At 34.8% G+C, this 17,568-nt stretch overlaps 1 protein-coding gene across 3 annotated transcripts in view; it reads left to right on the top strand.

Annotated features, from left to right (window-relative positions):
- The window catches only part of MYOM2 (myomesin 2), a 78,596-nt gene that overhangs the window by 44,708 nt on the left and 16,320 nt on the right, over positions 1–17,568 (top strand). For all 3 annotated transcript variants that reach the window (XM_066179813.1, XM_066179811.1, XM_066179812.1), the window contains 10 exons: positions 1,718–1,844; positions 5,980–6,158; positions 6,315–6,429; positions 6,996–7,152; positions 7,244–7,350; positions 8,956–9,000; positions 9,408–9,544; positions 14,326–14,470; positions 14,591–14,650; positions 16,067–16,134. In XM_066179813.1, coding sequence (XP_066035910.1) covers positions 1,718–1,844; positions 5,980–6,158; positions 6,315–6,429; positions 6,996–7,152; positions 7,244–7,350; positions 8,956–9,000; positions 9,408–9,544; positions 14,326–14,470; positions 14,591–14,650; positions 16,067–16,134 — 1,140 coding nt within the window. The remainder of the gene's footprint in view (positions 1–1,717; positions 1,845–5,979; positions 6,159–6,314; positions 6,430–6,995; positions 7,153–7,243; positions 7,351–8,955; positions 9,001–9,407; positions 9,545–14,325; positions 14,471–14,590; positions 14,651–16,066; positions 16,135–17,568) is intronic.

Raw genomic sequence — 17,568 nt, 5'->3', positions numbered from 1 at the left:
GGACAGAAGTAAGCCTTGCAGGTATTTGACACTGAAGTAGATGATGCAGATGAGCTGAGGAAGAATGTTTCATGCATAGAAGGCAGGCAGCAATACTCAGGTGCATGTGTACTTGTGACTGATTCTATGACTGGCATCTCTGATGTAGCAGCTGGAGCATGGAGGGTGAGAAATAAAGAGCAGGTAGGATAGGCATGAAATGGCAATGCTAAGCAATGCTTTCTACATATTTTTATTTTAATGCATTTGTAAACAAATGAGTAATGTAAATTAGGGGCCACCATTGAGAATTTAACTAGATATTTAAGCATCAGTCCTGCCAGTAACTGTATTTATGCCTAAAGGTGCATCTTTGTACATTAGTTTGAATGACTAGAATCTGAAATACTGATGGGAAATAAAACCAAGACAGCTTTTAGTAGCACAGAATATTTTATGACATACTGAAAACAGAGAATGCCTGAGATACTCAGTGCAGCACTGGGAAATCACTAAAGGTTTAACCTTCTCTGATTAAATAATTCTATGGGAACCCCACAAATATTCTTTCCCTTAATAACCTGGGATTTCAAAGTCATTTTTACAGGCTGATCTGTTATTCTGTCTTCTGGGTCACACTATATAGGTCCTTGTCTTCAGGAAATTATTTTAGTGCCTGAGTTTTCTGTGTTACCTTGTTTGCTTTGGTCTTTTATTTGATGCTACCCCATGTGTTCATTACCATAATGTTTTTAATCATTAAAAAAATCACACCAAAATCCTTTTTTATCTCACATTCTCAAAGAGAACTATTTATTCATGAAAACCTAAAACTATTTTATATCTCCACTAGGAGTACTACTCTCAGCTGTCTCTCTTGAGACATGTGATTGAATATAATTGTGGGAATATTATTCAGAGAAATCAGATGTCAAATACTTGGGTTTTTGTATTTAGGTATTTTGGAAGCAGAATGATGGGAGAGGGTTGCTGCCAGGAGGTGTTCCGGCTCTCAAGACATTCGTGCCTTTTAGTCTTCTACTTTGATCTCAAAATCTGAGATGCTGGTGTGGGGATGGGCTCATTAGATAAATCAGAGCTCATTTACCAGGGATGTTTGCAGAGGAATATTATGATTCTTCTCACCCATTACCAGTGCTTACTTTTTCACTTTATAATTGTAGGCAACATTAAGAGAAAGATTCATACAGGCCACAAAATACTACTGAGAAGCTCTTTCCTGGAGTTATTTTAGCACATTGTGGAACTAATTGGATTGCTTTTTTTTTTTTTTTTTTTAGTTTCCTATAATTTCCTTTTCTTCTAGGTGAGTCCATTGTGACCATTTAAACCAATACACCATTTGAACTCTTTCTTAAGTAAATGGCTTTTGAACAGCTGTTCACAAACAATGCAAGAAGGTATTTCACTTTAGAACACTCACCCATAAGTATCTGCTAGTGGTCATTCATTGACTGGGCTCCTTGAACCTTTGCTCTAAACTTTTAAAACTTTTCATGCCAACATATGAGGGCTGTTATTCCTAGGGTGATGTGACTGAAATGTGGACATATAATATCAACTCTGCAGCGAGTTTGGTTTAATAGCAAAATCCTCAAATTAGATCCTCCAGCATGGCAGTAAGGCCTGCTAATTAACTACTGTTTATATTCAAGTATTTATTAAATGAATATGAATCATGGCTTCTGATATATTGAATTTTCTCAAATGAAAAAAGGTAGAGGATTTGACTGAAGATGCCTTCTATGAATTCAAAGTTGCTGCTGCAAATCTGGTTGGAATAGGTCAACCTTCAGATCCCAGTGAGCATTTTAAGTGTAAAGCCTGGACTATGCCAGAACCTGGTAAGTCTATTAGTTTTTCATGAATCTCAATTCAATATAAAGTCCTTAAAACACAGCCACAGAGTTCCAGCCAAATTCTGCAAGATGTTTTTTGTTTAATTTCTTCCATACTACCTGTTGAGATTGCCCTTGCTTCTGAGACCTGTTAAAAGTTACCTCCACACCTCCAGTGATGACCTTTCATTAGCTTGTTGAGTGTCCCTTTCTTTCACTGCTCTCACCAGCTCAGGAGAATGTTGAGCCTTTGGTCTATGTTTGTGTTCAAGCCCTACATGCTCCACCTCACACTCACCACCTGTACAATATCTCTGCAACATAAATGCAGTCTATTAAGAATATTCCTGGAGTTTCAGACTCTAAAACTACCCTAGCTTTTGGTCATAAATAACACATAAGAGGGGCCTCTTTCTTGGCATAGAGACAAGTAGCACAGCTATTCTGTTATTCTCAAATAGTGTGCCCATGTACATGTGTTTCCCCTAGATTGTACCTAGGTGTTACCTGAGAGATTATTATTAGCCAGGTGTTAGAAAAAATGTACTAAGAAATACACAGTAGAAATGGCTGTGTGCCAGTACTCAAACCCTGTGTTTAGATTGTCTATTGTTTGGCAGTGTAGATGAAGCTGAAGACTATTAATTCCAATTGTAAGTACTGTAAGACCCTCACCAAAAGGAAGTTTAACTGTAATCTACCTCATGTGAGCATATAAATTTGTTATATAATACATAATATAATAGATAGGCTATGTGTACATGTTACAGTTTTATATAATATATTTTATATTATATTTTTAATATAAAAATGGTATACATCTGAAGGATTAGTCCCAGGCAGCAATGCTTAAGGCCTGTAAATAAGCTCTAAAAGGGTTTCTGGAGGTCCATTCTTCTTATTTTCTAATACTGTAACACCATTACTCATACTGAGCAACACATTTGCTGAAGCTATTTCTGATGTCTGGACTGATTTACTTAAACAAAGTGTGCCACAGGTACAGCCCATACTGAAAACAGAGGGGCCTACTACTTTAAAATATTTCTACCTTACTTTCCTGCAAACGCTGTAAAATACTGCTTTGTTTTTATATTGAATTCTGTTCTGTACCTAAAAGTCCCTTCTAATACTTGTTTATGCCATCAGGAGCTGTCTGACACCTAAAGCATGTGTTTTGAGCCTAAATATTCACACAGTTATTTTCTCAGTAAAGAAAAAAATCCACAAAACTCCTAAATTTGGATTTGTAAAACTACCAAAATTACTAGTGAGGTGGCATAACATGGCAGGGAAATTTCAGTTTTCTTTTCTATGCAATAAATAAAAGGTAGTTCTTACCTGGAACAAGAAAAAAATTCAGTAAGATCATGGAATTGTTTGTGAGGACAGACTTTCAAATCCAGCTGCTCTGTAACTTGCAGGTTACCTATACCCACCTCCTTGACAGAGGCTTGTCTAATCTATCTTTAAAGTCTTCTCCTCATTAAATTTCCAGGTTCTTTGGACAAGATCCATTCCTAATCTTGCTATGCTTGCAGTTTAAAAGTTTCTCTTATATTCCTGAATCTTTCCTCCTGCAACCTTCCCTATAGATCATGCATTCCCTATTAATAAAAAAAGTTTTTCCCCTTCTTCTAACTTTTTCTTGTTCATTCACTTTCTTGGATGGGAGTGTACAAATTGGAGGCATTACTCCAAATAAATATAAAGTTACTGTAACTCCAGCTCCTGCAAGTCATTTGCCTGCTTACAAATCCCCCTCTATTTGACCTCTAAAACAAAAATTACCCTGTTAAATTCCAAGTTTAGTTCTTTTAAATGCCCATATTCTTTGCTGAAAAGATGTTTCTCTTTATGTTTTCTAGCTAAATTCTTCAGAGTTCATAAATCTTATCATATGAATTTAATGACATGACAAAGCTGTCAATAACAAAATGGTTAATCTCCTGACCTTTACTCACTTCACTTTAATTACATTTTCTTATAATCTTGTAATATTTAGTATAAATGCATCATCATTTGAACAATTATTTTTCTTAAAGAAATTATCTATGATTTATGCTCTCTACATTGTTTTCAAAACATCATTGAAATTACATAGTGTGTAAAGAAGTGATGTTATCCTTCTTTTTAAATGACAGATAAAGAAATAGAATAAAAGGTGTTTTCTGGAAATCAAGAGAGTGAAATTTCCATAATGAACAATCTGACCTTTTTAGTGTTTGGCTGATAAAATTGTTCTCATTATGATATGAGTTGAATAGACAGTATTGCTTTCCTCCTGCTTAAAAAAACCCCACTACATGCAGAGATCATTATCCACTCTGCAAAAAACCCCAAATCTCCAAACCTGTTAAATATTTCACAAGCCTTTTAAAAAATACATTTTTAAACAATAGCTTAACAATAATGAAAAGAAATAACTGAGATTTAAGACTGGGAGAAAGAGCTGACCCTCTTCCCTGACTTACTAAAGATACTGAGGACTAATGCAATGTGACTGCAATATCCTCTCAGTGTCAACAAAATATTCTTCCACCTTTTGATATAGAAGGAATGTTTCCTTAGAAAGGCCATAACCTTTTGTAGGATTTTCAGCATAAGTGATGGATTCTTAGTTCAGAGTCCATAATTATTTCATCCTTCCACAGAACTTTAGTCTTAGGTGTCCCTGTGAGTTTCTGTGATCTAGCAATGATAGTTAATGGATTATCTTACATTGCTTTAAATAAAAAGAAATGTCTGGGGTCTCAGACTCCTCAGAATAGAACATGCTTCATTACACTTTTCCTTCTACTGTCTAGATTTCTATCGGGCCCATTTGAAAGTGGAATTTCACTTATCTGTGGGTATATGGACATTCAGATTGGAATTTTTAAGGAGCCCTGAGAGAAAGCTTTAGGTTCCTTGAAAATGGCAGTCTTTCCATAAGAAATTTAATATTTATCCTTATAAGGTCTGCAACAGATATTTAATATGTTTCTTTTCTGAAATGTGTTTATCTACTTTGGAGAAAAACTTTTCTAATTTTTTTTCTCTCCCCCAGTATATTTGCTCAATGTCATCCTTTACAAATTTTATGTTCATTCATGATTGGTTAACATCATGTAGGCCGGAATAGCAATCAGATTTATTTGTAAGGCTTTCCACTCCTTTTTTATTATTATTTTAAATGGTAAGATGTGTTATAGGGAAAATTAATATCTTGAAACTGAGGAAGTCCTTAAGTCTCAAGTTAATCCTTAAATCTTCAGCTTTCCTTGCTCTACATCTAAAGCACAAGAAGCAAGCAACATAATTTGACTGAAGATGAGTATCCTGCCATGGATGTTTGACTATGATAGGAAACTTACATGATTATGCCTTTACATTGATATTTATTTACTAGTGTAAATAAATATCAAGATTATAGTAAAAAAAAAATTGCAATAAGTTAGACTGAAAGGCACTTCAAGAGTTAGGTGAAGGAGAGTATAGTAGGAAGAACATAACCTGGTAGTTGCAAACATAAACCCTCACTTATTTGTAGAGTATCAGGATATTTTTGGTTTAATTTTTTTCTCCTAACAGCCATCATTCATCCTGATAAGTTCCTCTTGGCTGCAGCTATCCAGTTCACAATAAAAATTCTTCTGCCAGGGAAAAAGAAGCCTGGTCCAAAGTCCCTCGGTGCCACTGGATTTTGGATTACTTTGAAAGATCATGACTCATGTATACTAATGAAAAGATAAAAATTCTGATGTTAAATTATAAACCTGAATCAGTCACAGTGAAACAACTTTGATGTGAGGCTGGTGAGTTAAAAAATAGACAAGAAGCTTCTCTTGCTTGTTGGAAAATCTTAAACTGCATGGATTTTCCACATGATTAACTTAACCTTAAAATAGAGTTACTGAGATCTAGCTAAGCAAGTATGCTCCAGAATACTAATGTCACTCACTGGATAAGGCAGGTATTGCTGTATACAGCCATGAGGTGAAAATTACTAAATACCACATGTACCAGGTGTATTATAAATGATTGAGATTTTTGAAAGCAAATACAGTAAAAATTATGGCAATACATTTTGGCCTCTACATGGACAGCTTGCAAAACTTCATTATATGGAAGTGAATTTCCAATATTTGGAATATTTTAGGTCCTGCCTATGATCTCATGATATGTGAAGTTAGAAATACATCACTAGTTCTTCTGTGGAAAGCTCCTGTGTATGAAGGCAAAAGCCCTATTACTGGCTATTTAGTGGACTATAAAGAAGTAGATACGGAAGACTGGATCACTGCTAATGAAAAACCTACTCCAAAGCGCTATTTTAAGGTAACATTTTTATTAATTAATATGAAACCGAGCACTAGAAGTTCTGACTGAGTATAAAAAGATACGTCTTTGAACTTCAGCTTCTGCTAATATCTTCATATGAGTCAACAAAATAGTTAAATTTTTAAATTGGCTTTGCCCTTTATCCTTTTTAAGGTCACTGATTTACATGAGGGTCATACCTATGTTTTCAAAGTTCGAGCAGTGAATGATGCTGGCATAGGCAAGTCATCTGAGATATCTGAACCAGTGCTTGTTCAGGAAAGGCCAGGTAAAATGAACTGTTTAATCTCCTCTGTTTCTAAAGTACTAAAATACTTGGAATTGAGTTTAATCAACCTAATTTGATATTATATCACATATAAGTACTTAAAGAATTAGGATGCTCTTAGCCTTAAAACTTAAAGAAAATATCATGTGGATACAGAGACAGTGATTAGAATTTTTTCCTTTACTTACTGCAGCAGTTATTTGATAATCAGTTATTCTGGGTTTTATTCTAACAAAGGGGCTACTTGTTGTGACAACAGATTTATTAAAGCTTCAGGAATGATAATAAAATTGTTTTATTTAAACTTTTATGTCATCTCATATTCAGTTATATCTTATTCATTTGTTTCTCAATAAGCATTTATTAGTATTATTACTCCCTGCATGTAGAGTAAGAAACTTACTAGCATGTGATGCTGAGTCAGTGTATGACATAAACCTGTTTTAAGACCTGGTAATAAAATCAGCATCTTTTAAGACAAAATAGATGTGGGTTTTAGTAATTTATGAATTGCACCTTGAAAGAAAACTGCAGTTTTGACATTTGAGTTGATTCCTATTTTGCAGGAACGAAAGAAATCTATTCAGGTGTGGATGATGAGGGTAATATTTACCTGGCTTTTGACTGCAAAGAAGCAACTGATGCATCTCATTTTTCATGGGGTAAATCTTATGAGGAGATTGATGATTCTCATAAGTTTAAGATTGAAACAGAAGGAAATCAGTAAGTCATGCCAATCTAGCAAAGGAAATCTGTAAGTCATATTAAAATGTGATACCCAGCTAATTATATTCTTCTTCATTGGTGATTTTAGTTCCAAGCTGTACTTCAAAAATCCTGATAAATCAGACTTGGGAACTTACTCTATCTCAGTTAGTGACACAGATGGGGTTTCCTCCAGCTTTGTTATGGATGATGAAGGTAAGGTCCTTATAATTTCAAATCTTTCGTTTCTGTATCACCTAAAGTGCACTAAAAATTGCCCAAGGAAAATAAGAATCTGATAACTTGAGGCAACATTTTATAGACTGAGATGAAAAATACGGCAAATTAGAATTGTTTTCTTTATGCTGGGGTTATGATGATTGTAAATATCCCTTACACTTTCAGTTCTTGAGGCTCTAGATGCAGTTTCACGTAAGCGAGATACAGGAAATTAGTGAGAAAAACGATGATGCTTTAACAAGGTCTAAATACATTGGGTCGAATTATTATTTGGCTTACATATATTAGTTTTGCTTTACTTCATTGTAGCTATTTTGTTTCATTGGATTCACAATTAATTTAGTTCAGTCTCACTTTGTTTTATCATTGAGAAATGCTGACATAAAAAGCTAAGAGGAAAGTTTGCTATTTAATGTAAAATAAAAATTACTTTGCTGCTTTCCCAGTCCTCAGCTGCAATTGCTCTGCCCAGTTCCTTGAGTATTAAAATCCCTCTGCCTCTCAACCTACTAAGCCATTTAAGGAATCACAGTCAGAAACATGTCAAACCACCCTTTCCAAGCAGGTGTTGAGAAGAAATCCATGTTCAGGGGAAAAAAAAAAAAAAAAAAAAGAAAGAAAAAAGAAAAAGCGTTCTCCAGGACATGGAAGATTTATGAGGCATTATTATAAGAACTGCCCTTTGGCTAAGTTTTGAAGCATCACTCTGAAATCTTTCTGTAGGTCTTGTCACCATCTGCTCTACCTTGGAAATTATTTTTTTTACATAAAGCACTGAAGATGTATCCCATACTTCCCCTACATCTTTCCTGATCATATGTCACTGAAAATTACAGTTTTATTTGTACTGGATCCCTGCACAAGTATCAGATTTTGCATCCTAACACTGAAAACCATAATTTCACTGCCCATTTACTCTCTCAAAACCTATAAATTCTCCTGTAATTTTGCTAAATCCTCTATCATATCATAAATCCATGCTAATTTTCTCTGGTCTTTACATTATCTGTAAATTTGGAATTGGCAGTAATGCTCATTTTTCAAATCTATATTAGCAATGACTATGATAAAGAAGATTAGTATGAAAATCTAAAAAATGGAATTCTAGACTCTCACACAGCCTTCATGAGGATCCATTAACTAGAACTTTCTGTACTCTCTTCAGACTAACATGCATTCCATCTTCTTTCCCACCACAGTAAAACAAAATTTTCAGGAACAGTCTGAAAAAGGAAGTCAGGAGATAAAGAAACCTTATACGCTGCTTAGAAGCTATTGTTTCCCATCTTTTTTTTTTTTATATTGCTATTTCTAAAGTTTAAAACAGTTTTTGACCTTTGTTTAGATTCCCTTGCATGAAAGAGTGTCCATTAAAATGCATGCAAATAGGAATATTTGGTAAATCCATGTATCAGAATTTAAGTTTCCTAAATCTTATTTTTCAGTCATTTTCTGAAAATCTGCATATACAAGCTTTAAAGAGATAACTTTGCTGATGCTGATATTTACTTTCATTGGCACTCCTTTGCTGTCTGTATTTTTCAGAATAAATTAAAACATCAACATTTTTCTTATTTTCAGAATTTGAACGTTTGATGGCATTAAGCTATGAAATAAAGAATCCAAGTAAGTTGAATATCTGAATCTATTAGATACTTCTAGAAGGAATATAATTACATGCTAATGACTGGAGTTCCAAAAGATTCTTCCTGAGACAATGGCAACTTCATTTTTTATGGCAGCTTCATATCATTCCAAAGTGTCTCTGAAGTTTAACTTTAACAATATATTATAGATTGTTACTAGCCAAATGCTTATCCAATATACAAACAGTAAGCTGCAAATTCTCTTCTCCCTTTGAGAAATTAATTTAAAAATCAGCCAAAGGCTGCATTAGAGGACTTTTCCCTGTATAAAATTTATTTGATATCCAGAAATCCATAAATAATAGGGAATTGCTAGTATTTATAATGATATTTCTATTTCTCGCAAGGTTTCATGAACTATTGATTTTTCATTCTTTCTCTTTGTAGCAATACCACTGAAATCAGAATTAGCTTATGAGGTTCTTGATAAAGGAGAAGTTCGTTTCTGGATTCAGGCTGAAAGCTTATCTCCAGATTCTACTTTCAGATTTGTTATTAATGATAGAGAAGTCGAAAACAGTGATGTAAGTACATAATGAGTACTATACGTAAGTGATTTTGTTTAAGAAATCTGCAAGTTTCTATTGTTATCATGGAATCATAGAGTGATTTAAGTTGGAAAAGACCTTTAAGATCATGGATTCCAACAAGACACTGCTGTGTTGGAACACACCAACTCCACCACTGAACCATGTCCCTAAGTACCACCTCTTCTTGTCTTTTAAACACCACCAGTGATGGTGACTCAAGAACTTCCCTGAGCAGCCTGGTCTAATTCTTGACAGCCCTTTCAGTGAACAATTTTTCCTAATATCCAATCTAAACTCTGTTGGTGCTACTTGAAGCCAATTTCTTCTTGTCCTATGGCTTGTTAATTGGGAGAAGAGACTGACCCCCACCTGGCTACAACCTCCTTCAGGCAGTTGTGGAGAGTACTACGGTCTCCCCTGAGCCTCTGATCTCCAGGCTGAACAACCCCACTGCCCCCAGCTGCTACTCATCAGACTTGTGCTCTATACCCTTCACCAGCTCTGTTGCCCTTCTCTGGACACACTCCAGTACCTCAATCTCTGTCTTGCAGTGATGAGACCAGAACTGAACACAGGACTTGAGATGTGGCCTCACCAGTGCTGAGTACAATCACTGCCCTGGTCCTGCTGGCCACAGTGTTGCTGATACAGGCCAGGATGCCATTGGCCTTCTTGACCTCCTGGGCACATGCTGATGGCTCCTGCTCAATCAGCTGTTGACCAGCACCCCCAGATCCTTTACCACTGGATCACTTCCCACTTTCCTCTCCAAGCCTTGTTTTGACCCAAGGGAAGGACCCAGGATTGGCCTTCTTCAACCCCATGCAATTGGTCTCAAGACACCTATTCAAATTGTTGAGGTATCTCTGCAGAGTCTTCCTACCCTACAGCAGATCAACACTCCCACCCAACTTGAGCCTTTCTTCTAGATCACTGATAAATATATTAAACAGGACTGGCCCCACTGCTGAACCCTGAAGAACATCATTTGTGATATCCACCTACTGGATTTAACTCCATTCACCACCAGTTTTCCCCTGGCCGTCCAGCCAGCAGCTAGTGCATGCATCCAAGCTATGAATAACCAGTTTCTCCAGGAGAATGATGTAGGAAACAGTGTCAAAGGTTTGACTTAATTCCAGGTAGACAACATCCGCAACCCTTCCTTCATCCACTAAGTGGGTCACCTTGTCACTGAAAGTTATCAGGTCAGTAAAGCAGAACTTGTCTTTCATAGGCCTGGGCTGGGCTGTGCATGTTGCTTAGTATCTCTGAAGATGTATCTGCTTCTTAATACTCCCTGGCACTGAGGTCAGCCTGACAGGCCTATAGTTCCCTGGATCCTATAGTTTCTTAATATCATGTTATTAAGTTGTGAAAATACCTGAAAAGAAGGCCAACCTATAACTCAAGTATTTTTTCCAGTATAGAATTCCTGTTGCTGAGTGAGCCTATTCAGACTGGAAAAAGAGTTGGACTCTCTCTATTCATTTTCGGTATCTAGATGATCAACAGCCAAACAGAAGGAGAATTTATACCAGTGTTAAGCAGTGTTAAGAATATAAACCAGTGTTAAGCACAAATATTTTAGAAATATAGCTCAAGAAAATGTCTGCTTCAAGTACAGTTTTGGATTCCAAACCAACAAGACATGCTGTTCCCAAAGACTCTCTGAGGCTGATATTACTAGTTTTATATATAATGTGGGAGGCATTTTACAATGAAGCAGTGTTCATAGACTTAAAATTTTTATATGGTATCACTTCCTATTTCTTTTTTTAAATTTTGGATTAGAAACTGGGCATTGAACAGCTACACAGAGATGAAAGGGTAGGCCACCAGCTTCCTGCATTTTTATAGCTCTAGGAAGACCTCTCATAAAAGGGGGCATAAAAAAGCTCTCAGATTGGCCTGAGAAGAAAGCAAGTTCATGCCTTTGCAGGGCAAGAGTATGGCTCATCTACAGGCCATAAGCACAGCACTGGAAATATATTCCTGTGAAGAATTCATCTCCACTTCAGTTATTTGAAAGATTCATCTTATTCCTGAGAATGCAAATTCTGTGTTGGGTCAAAGAAGCTTTATCAGCATTTTTATACCATTGGAAGGCAAAGAGCATTTACTTTAATTACATATTGACAAGTGGAATAAGAAGTATTTCAGAGTAAAATAATTCTGTTTTTCTTGCCTTAAAAAGTAATAAACCATAGCACTGAAAACCTGAATATTCATGCCTAGGATGTATTGAAATGACAATAATTTCTTTTGGCAATTTTCATGGAACAGAACGAGCTATTTTTAGTTCGCATATGTTTTGGAAGTGTTGACATCAGAAAGAGTCTTGAAATGAAGCTGCATTATTTCACCTCTTTAATTAGTAACCTACAGGTGACATTTATGTTTGGAGACAGATGATATTTTTGTGGAAAGTCACATAAAAGCCTAATATTTATGATGCCCATAAAACCATTGAACTTCATCTTGCTGCATAATGGCAATAGTTAGAAGGCTAATTGCACTCTAAAACCTGTCTGGAGACTGGGCTACAGTCACTGAACATGTTCAATAGACCATTATGCTGGTGAATTGTTGCCTGATTCTTGACATTGGCTGAAGTGATAAATTTTTCCTGCTAAGTCCTAACAGGGAGTGTTTTTGGTAAGATTTCAAAATAAGCTTAAAATGGAATAAACTGAGACTCATTTACTAAGAATCAGATTAAAACATACATCTTGCCTTTTTTTTTTTTTTTTAAATGTTTCTGCTTCTGGCAAAATTTAATTTAATATTCTTCCTGGGAACTCATTACATAAATGCCAGTGTAGTCCTTGACCTCTGAGGGGAAGAGGCTGTAAGCAAGGATTTGATTTTTGCACATTGAAATTTGCAATGATGATCTGAATTTTTTGATAGTTTAGGTAAGTTTATTAATGCTATTTTTAACCTTTCTCACCTATCACCTTACAGATGAATTCTTACACAAGTAGATTTTCTTGTGTAAGAATTAGTTTCCCAATTAATTTAATCTTGTCTTATTCTTTGACGTATCTTTCCTTGCACTATGCATAGGAAATCGTGTATCCAAATTAACATGCATATCCCTTAAAAATTATTACCCTGATCAATCTGTTAGCTGACTGCTTTGTTAATTCCACATCTTTTCTTTTCCTTCATTCTTCCAATACCCTATTAAGATTTTAAAATTTATGTATTTGAAAATACCAGTACTTGACTGTGTTACACTGTTCTCCCAGAATTGTTAAGCATTCAGCAATGAGTCTGTTCTTGAAGCTGGCCAAGACGCATTCCTTAAAGCTAAAGTAGATATATCTGTGGGGTCTTTCCTACTACTTTTGGATCTTAGGGGACTTAGAGGTTCTTCCATTTCAATAAGACTCTAGAGCAATTAATAAGTGACATTTTTACTAGCTTTTTTATGTTTCTTCTTTCTTCTCCTTGAACTTTGTCTATCTGTTACTTTAATACCATTTTGTACTTTCAGATACCAATAAACAGTTTATCAAAACATTTTATTTATAAGACATCATGTCTCCTTTTAACAGTATTAATAATAAATTTAAAAGTAACAGGGTCTATAGTAATTCACTTCATGCAGCTCTTTCTAGATGGTGACATTTACTGTTCTGTGCAACTGTGACTGGAAGTTAGTGTGTAATATCCTTGGCCACATTGTTTACCTAAAAGTATTCACCAAGAAACTTCTATGGGTTATTTTTACTTAGTTTTAGGAATTTGTTAGTTGAGAGTCAAAAAAATAACTATTAGTGGGGAACATTGTCCTCACAGTTGTAACTCACTGAATAAAAGAGAGTATTAGTAAAACTAATTTTTTTTTTGCATCTAAAATAGCACCTGAAAATTCAATACACATGTTTTGCAAAGATTGTCCAGTATTAAAGCTTGTAATTTTCTGTTTCCATGATGATGCTTGCCAATAATTTATCTTTCTAGAACATTTAATAAAAGGCAAACACATAAAGGACACAAACAGTAAAAAGCATATTTAACTTTGAATTCAAGTCAATATTTGATGGTTTGTGTATTCTGTAAGCACTTAAGTGGGTAACTATATTTCCTGACAGAATTATACCTCTCTTTTGCTGGACTTGGTCAATCCCTTTTGGTTCCCAGAAACTTTGTGGGGTTAGCACAAGTTACTTTTCTCATGGTCATTTGCTTTAAGTGTTCTTTAAAAATTACACCTAGCATTAAATGAGAAAATCATTGTACTCTTCCTAGTTAAACTATTTTTTATGAGAAAATAAGATCCACTATTGGCTACTATATATGTCTCAGATGTTAAGCAGGGGTGACTTTTTGGATTTGGTGTGATGGATTTATTTGAAAATCCACATTTGTCCCTAGAAACATAGTATTTCCAGTTGTTTCTGGACTCTGTTAGGAATAGTGCTTCTGCCTAGCAAACCCCCTTGCTGAACTGGAAGCTATAATGCAGCTAAAGGCTGGCTGTTAGCTCTTCAAATATGCACAGTGCCATGAAAAATTGTTTTCAAATGCAAACCAGCTAAATTATGATGACCTGAGAATTCCAAATGCAGCTGCACACAGAGGTTTCTGTAACCACTGGGATCTTATTGTACAACAGTAAATAAAAGCAGAGTTCTCTTCCCTTTTTTTTACAATTAAAAGGACATGAAAAAAGATTGACTGTGGGGGAAGGAATATAAATCATAATTTATTCAATAGGAATAATAAGTAATTTCCACTATAAAGTACTTATTTGTTTATTTCAGAGGCATAAAATAAATTGCGACCGTTCAAATGGCATTATAGAAATGGTGATGGAAAAATTTACAATTGACAATGAAGGTACCTACACAGTACAGATTCAGGATGGAAAGGCCAAAAACCAGTCCTCATTAGTTCTCATTGGAGATGGTATGTTCACTGAAACATTGAAAGATTGAAACTTTGACTCTCTTGAAGAAGTGAACTTCAATTATTCTTTGAGTAATATTGTGACTAACTCATTTTTCATTCACCTCTTCTAAAATTTAGCATTCAAGGGAGTATTGGCTGAGTCTGAGCTCCAACGAAAGGAATTTCTCAGAAAACAAGGTAAGATGGAGCAGATTGGTGACTTTAGGCCCAGTTTGCAGCTAATGATTCATCTCTGGTGAATGCTAAGTGCTTACAGCTTCCATTCTTTATTAGAGGATGAGTGTATTATTCAGTCTTAGGAGACACTTGAAACCTTGGTGGATTGTGTTTTCCAACATTGGCAATTTTGTGACAGAACCTTCACTAAGAAGAGAAAAAGAAGTTCTCACAAAAGGTTATCTTTGCTCAATATTCATGAGGAGTGTGACTACTGTAGGCTCTGGTCCAACAAAACATTTAATTGCATTAAGTTTTAAGCATACAAGTTATCTGTTCAATATAACTGACAGAAGAGTAGACAGACAAGTAAAGTAGTGCCAGATAAGGGAGATTAAAAGCTTGACCCTATGGTTCCTATTGAGGCAAAATTCCAGGAACTAAATGTATATTTGTTGCATAGTTGCTATACAGTTGTAGAGTTTGTTATATATTCGTTATCGATATTGCTTGCAGCTGAATGAGAAAATTATTATTGGATACATAATTCAGAACTTTATCCTTGTGAAATCTTTGAAAAAATGAACTTGAACTCTAGTTTGTAATTTTCACTTGTAAGCACATAGCTTTCAGGATGAAAGTAACAATAATAATTAAAAACTTTTTCTTGAATAGCTTAGGTAGGATTCTGTACAGAAACAACATAATTCTATTTTTTTGAAGGCTGTTTAAAATTGTTTTAGGAAAGAAATGATACACCTTACAGCATAAACTGACAAAATCTTTTAATACTTGAGGATTTAAGTTAAATTCTTGGACTTTGCAACTTCCCAGGTTTGGACCCTGATCCTGCCAACACAAAGACATATACATTTATTGTGATAAGTAAACACAATAATTTTCAACAGGCTGTGTATGTCAGGAAATTTTAGTCCGCATATATTTTTTTGAAGGCTCGGAAGTTTCATAGGAAAAAATAATATTTTCTGTTCTGTCTGTAATATTTAATTCATTTTTAAACTTTACGTTATTTGGACAAACAATGTTTCTCATGGGTTTGTTGTTTTTACATTAAATATATTATTTGTATAATTGTTTGTAGCTACTTTGTTTCTTTCCTCTGCTTAGTTGGCAATTTGGCACAAAGGTACTCAATAAACTAATTTATCTACTCACCATTTTATATTTTGGAATACTATCTGCTTTACACAGGTTCAGAGATGAGATTCAGATTTCTGAGGTGTAGTGTAACTGTAATTGCTGTAACTGGGTTGCTAAAACCTTGTAGGATTTTCCTTCTAGTGCATAGTTAGTTCAGGAGTTCCTTCTTGTTCTGGTGTAAGGATGTTGTAATTGTTATCCTTTTTCTTCCTTTCACTGGATCCTTCTGATGCTCTTTATTCTGCAACATTGCTTTAAGTTTTTTTTGTTTCTTAGGTCCTCACTTCTCAGAGTTTTTGTATTGGAAGGTTACGGAAGAATGTGAAGTTTTACTTTCTTGTAAGGTAAAGAAATATACTTGGAAAGATTTTTTAGAATATGTTGATGAAGAATTGTGGTAGAAAAATGTGAAAAAGGATTTAGATACCTTTAAAAACAAAAGTTTCATACAAAAACTATTTTTTATGGCTTGGAAAATTTAAATATGAAAATTTCTGTCTTACTATTCTTCAACAGTAGTATTAATGAAAACAAAAACAAATATAGAACATTTCTAAATGTATTATTAGGTGGTCAAATTCTTTATAAAAATTGTGAGCCATAAGAATAATTTACACAAAATATACATCCCTTAAGATGTATCCCTTTTCTTCTTCCTCAAAAATAGCTAAAAAAACCAGAGTCCAAAATCCTTCTTTACCATTTTCTGATTTCTCTAACAAAGTGTCTATTATTTAATCAACTGTAATCAAATGTGCTACAAAGACTTCTAGAATTAAGGTTATAAAACATGATTTTTAAATTATTTTTGGCTAATGACTTTTGAATCTTAAGTAATGATAATGTGTATTGATTTCAGTGTAACTTCTGCTATTAACATCTTTAAATGCCTTTCTGAACAGATAAATTTTCATTTGTTTTGCTCTTCTAGAGTGACTAATTAGAAGCCTGAATAACTAAGTAAAATGAATTCAGGCATCAAACTCTTCTTCATTCTCTTTTCCTTTAATATGGACTCTTTTGTATTAATTTTCTGCTCTTCTTTTGAATAACTTTTGGTTTATAATTAGACTAACTTGAATCATTCATTATGAGCAATTTACATGAACATTTGTGGATTTTTTTTTTTTCCCCCTGCTCATTATCTAGGAGACCCTTAACCTCAAGTTATTCCCAGCAGAACTGACCTGATGCTGAAGCTGCCATTCCATGTGCCCCCATTTTAGGGCTCAACACTCATTAGTTAACACTGTACCTTTGCTGGAGTACTTTATAATCTCCACATGCATGTGCTTCAGGCATGAACCCTGCCTATCCTTTCACTCACATGGGGAATTAAATGTTGCTGAACCAGTTACGCTAGTGTTAATTCTCTACAAATTAATCTGAAATTATCCTTCTTTCATTGACTGTCAAGCCTGTTTATAGCAGTGAAGCTGTGAAAGGCTGAGCATCTGATTATTTGCTTTTCACCAGTGTGCTTTTTGTTCACAAGGTCAGAACATTTTATGTAAATGAAATCTATGATGTGGGCTGCTTGCACACTTATCATTTTAACTATGCTATTGACCTTATAATGTTTGTTACTGTTAGTATGTGACTGGCCGTTAGGTTCACATGGTACTGTTGTTTATGGCTGTTTAACTTATATTTGTGCATAGGAAGAGTTTGAAAAACAAAGCCTGGGTTTGTCCTTCAAACTCCAGATATCTGACAAACAAGTTAAAAGTGTGGCCACTCCACGCTATTTCCGTGGTAATAAAAACAATCAAGGAATA

The sequence above is a fragment of the Chamaea fasciata genome, unplaced genomic scaffold (assembly GCF_029207755.1).
Source record: "Chamaea fasciata isolate MVZ Bird 193981 ecotype frontalis unplaced genomic scaffold, bChaFas1.0.hap1 SCAF_3, whole genome shotgun sequence".
Classification (NCBI taxonomy): Eukaryota; Metazoa; Chordata; class Aves; order Passeriformes; family Sylviidae; genus Chamaea; species Chamaea fasciata.
The sequence above is the reverse complement of the archived record's forward strand: the minus strand, read 5'-3'. Positions and strand labels throughout refer to the sequence as shown.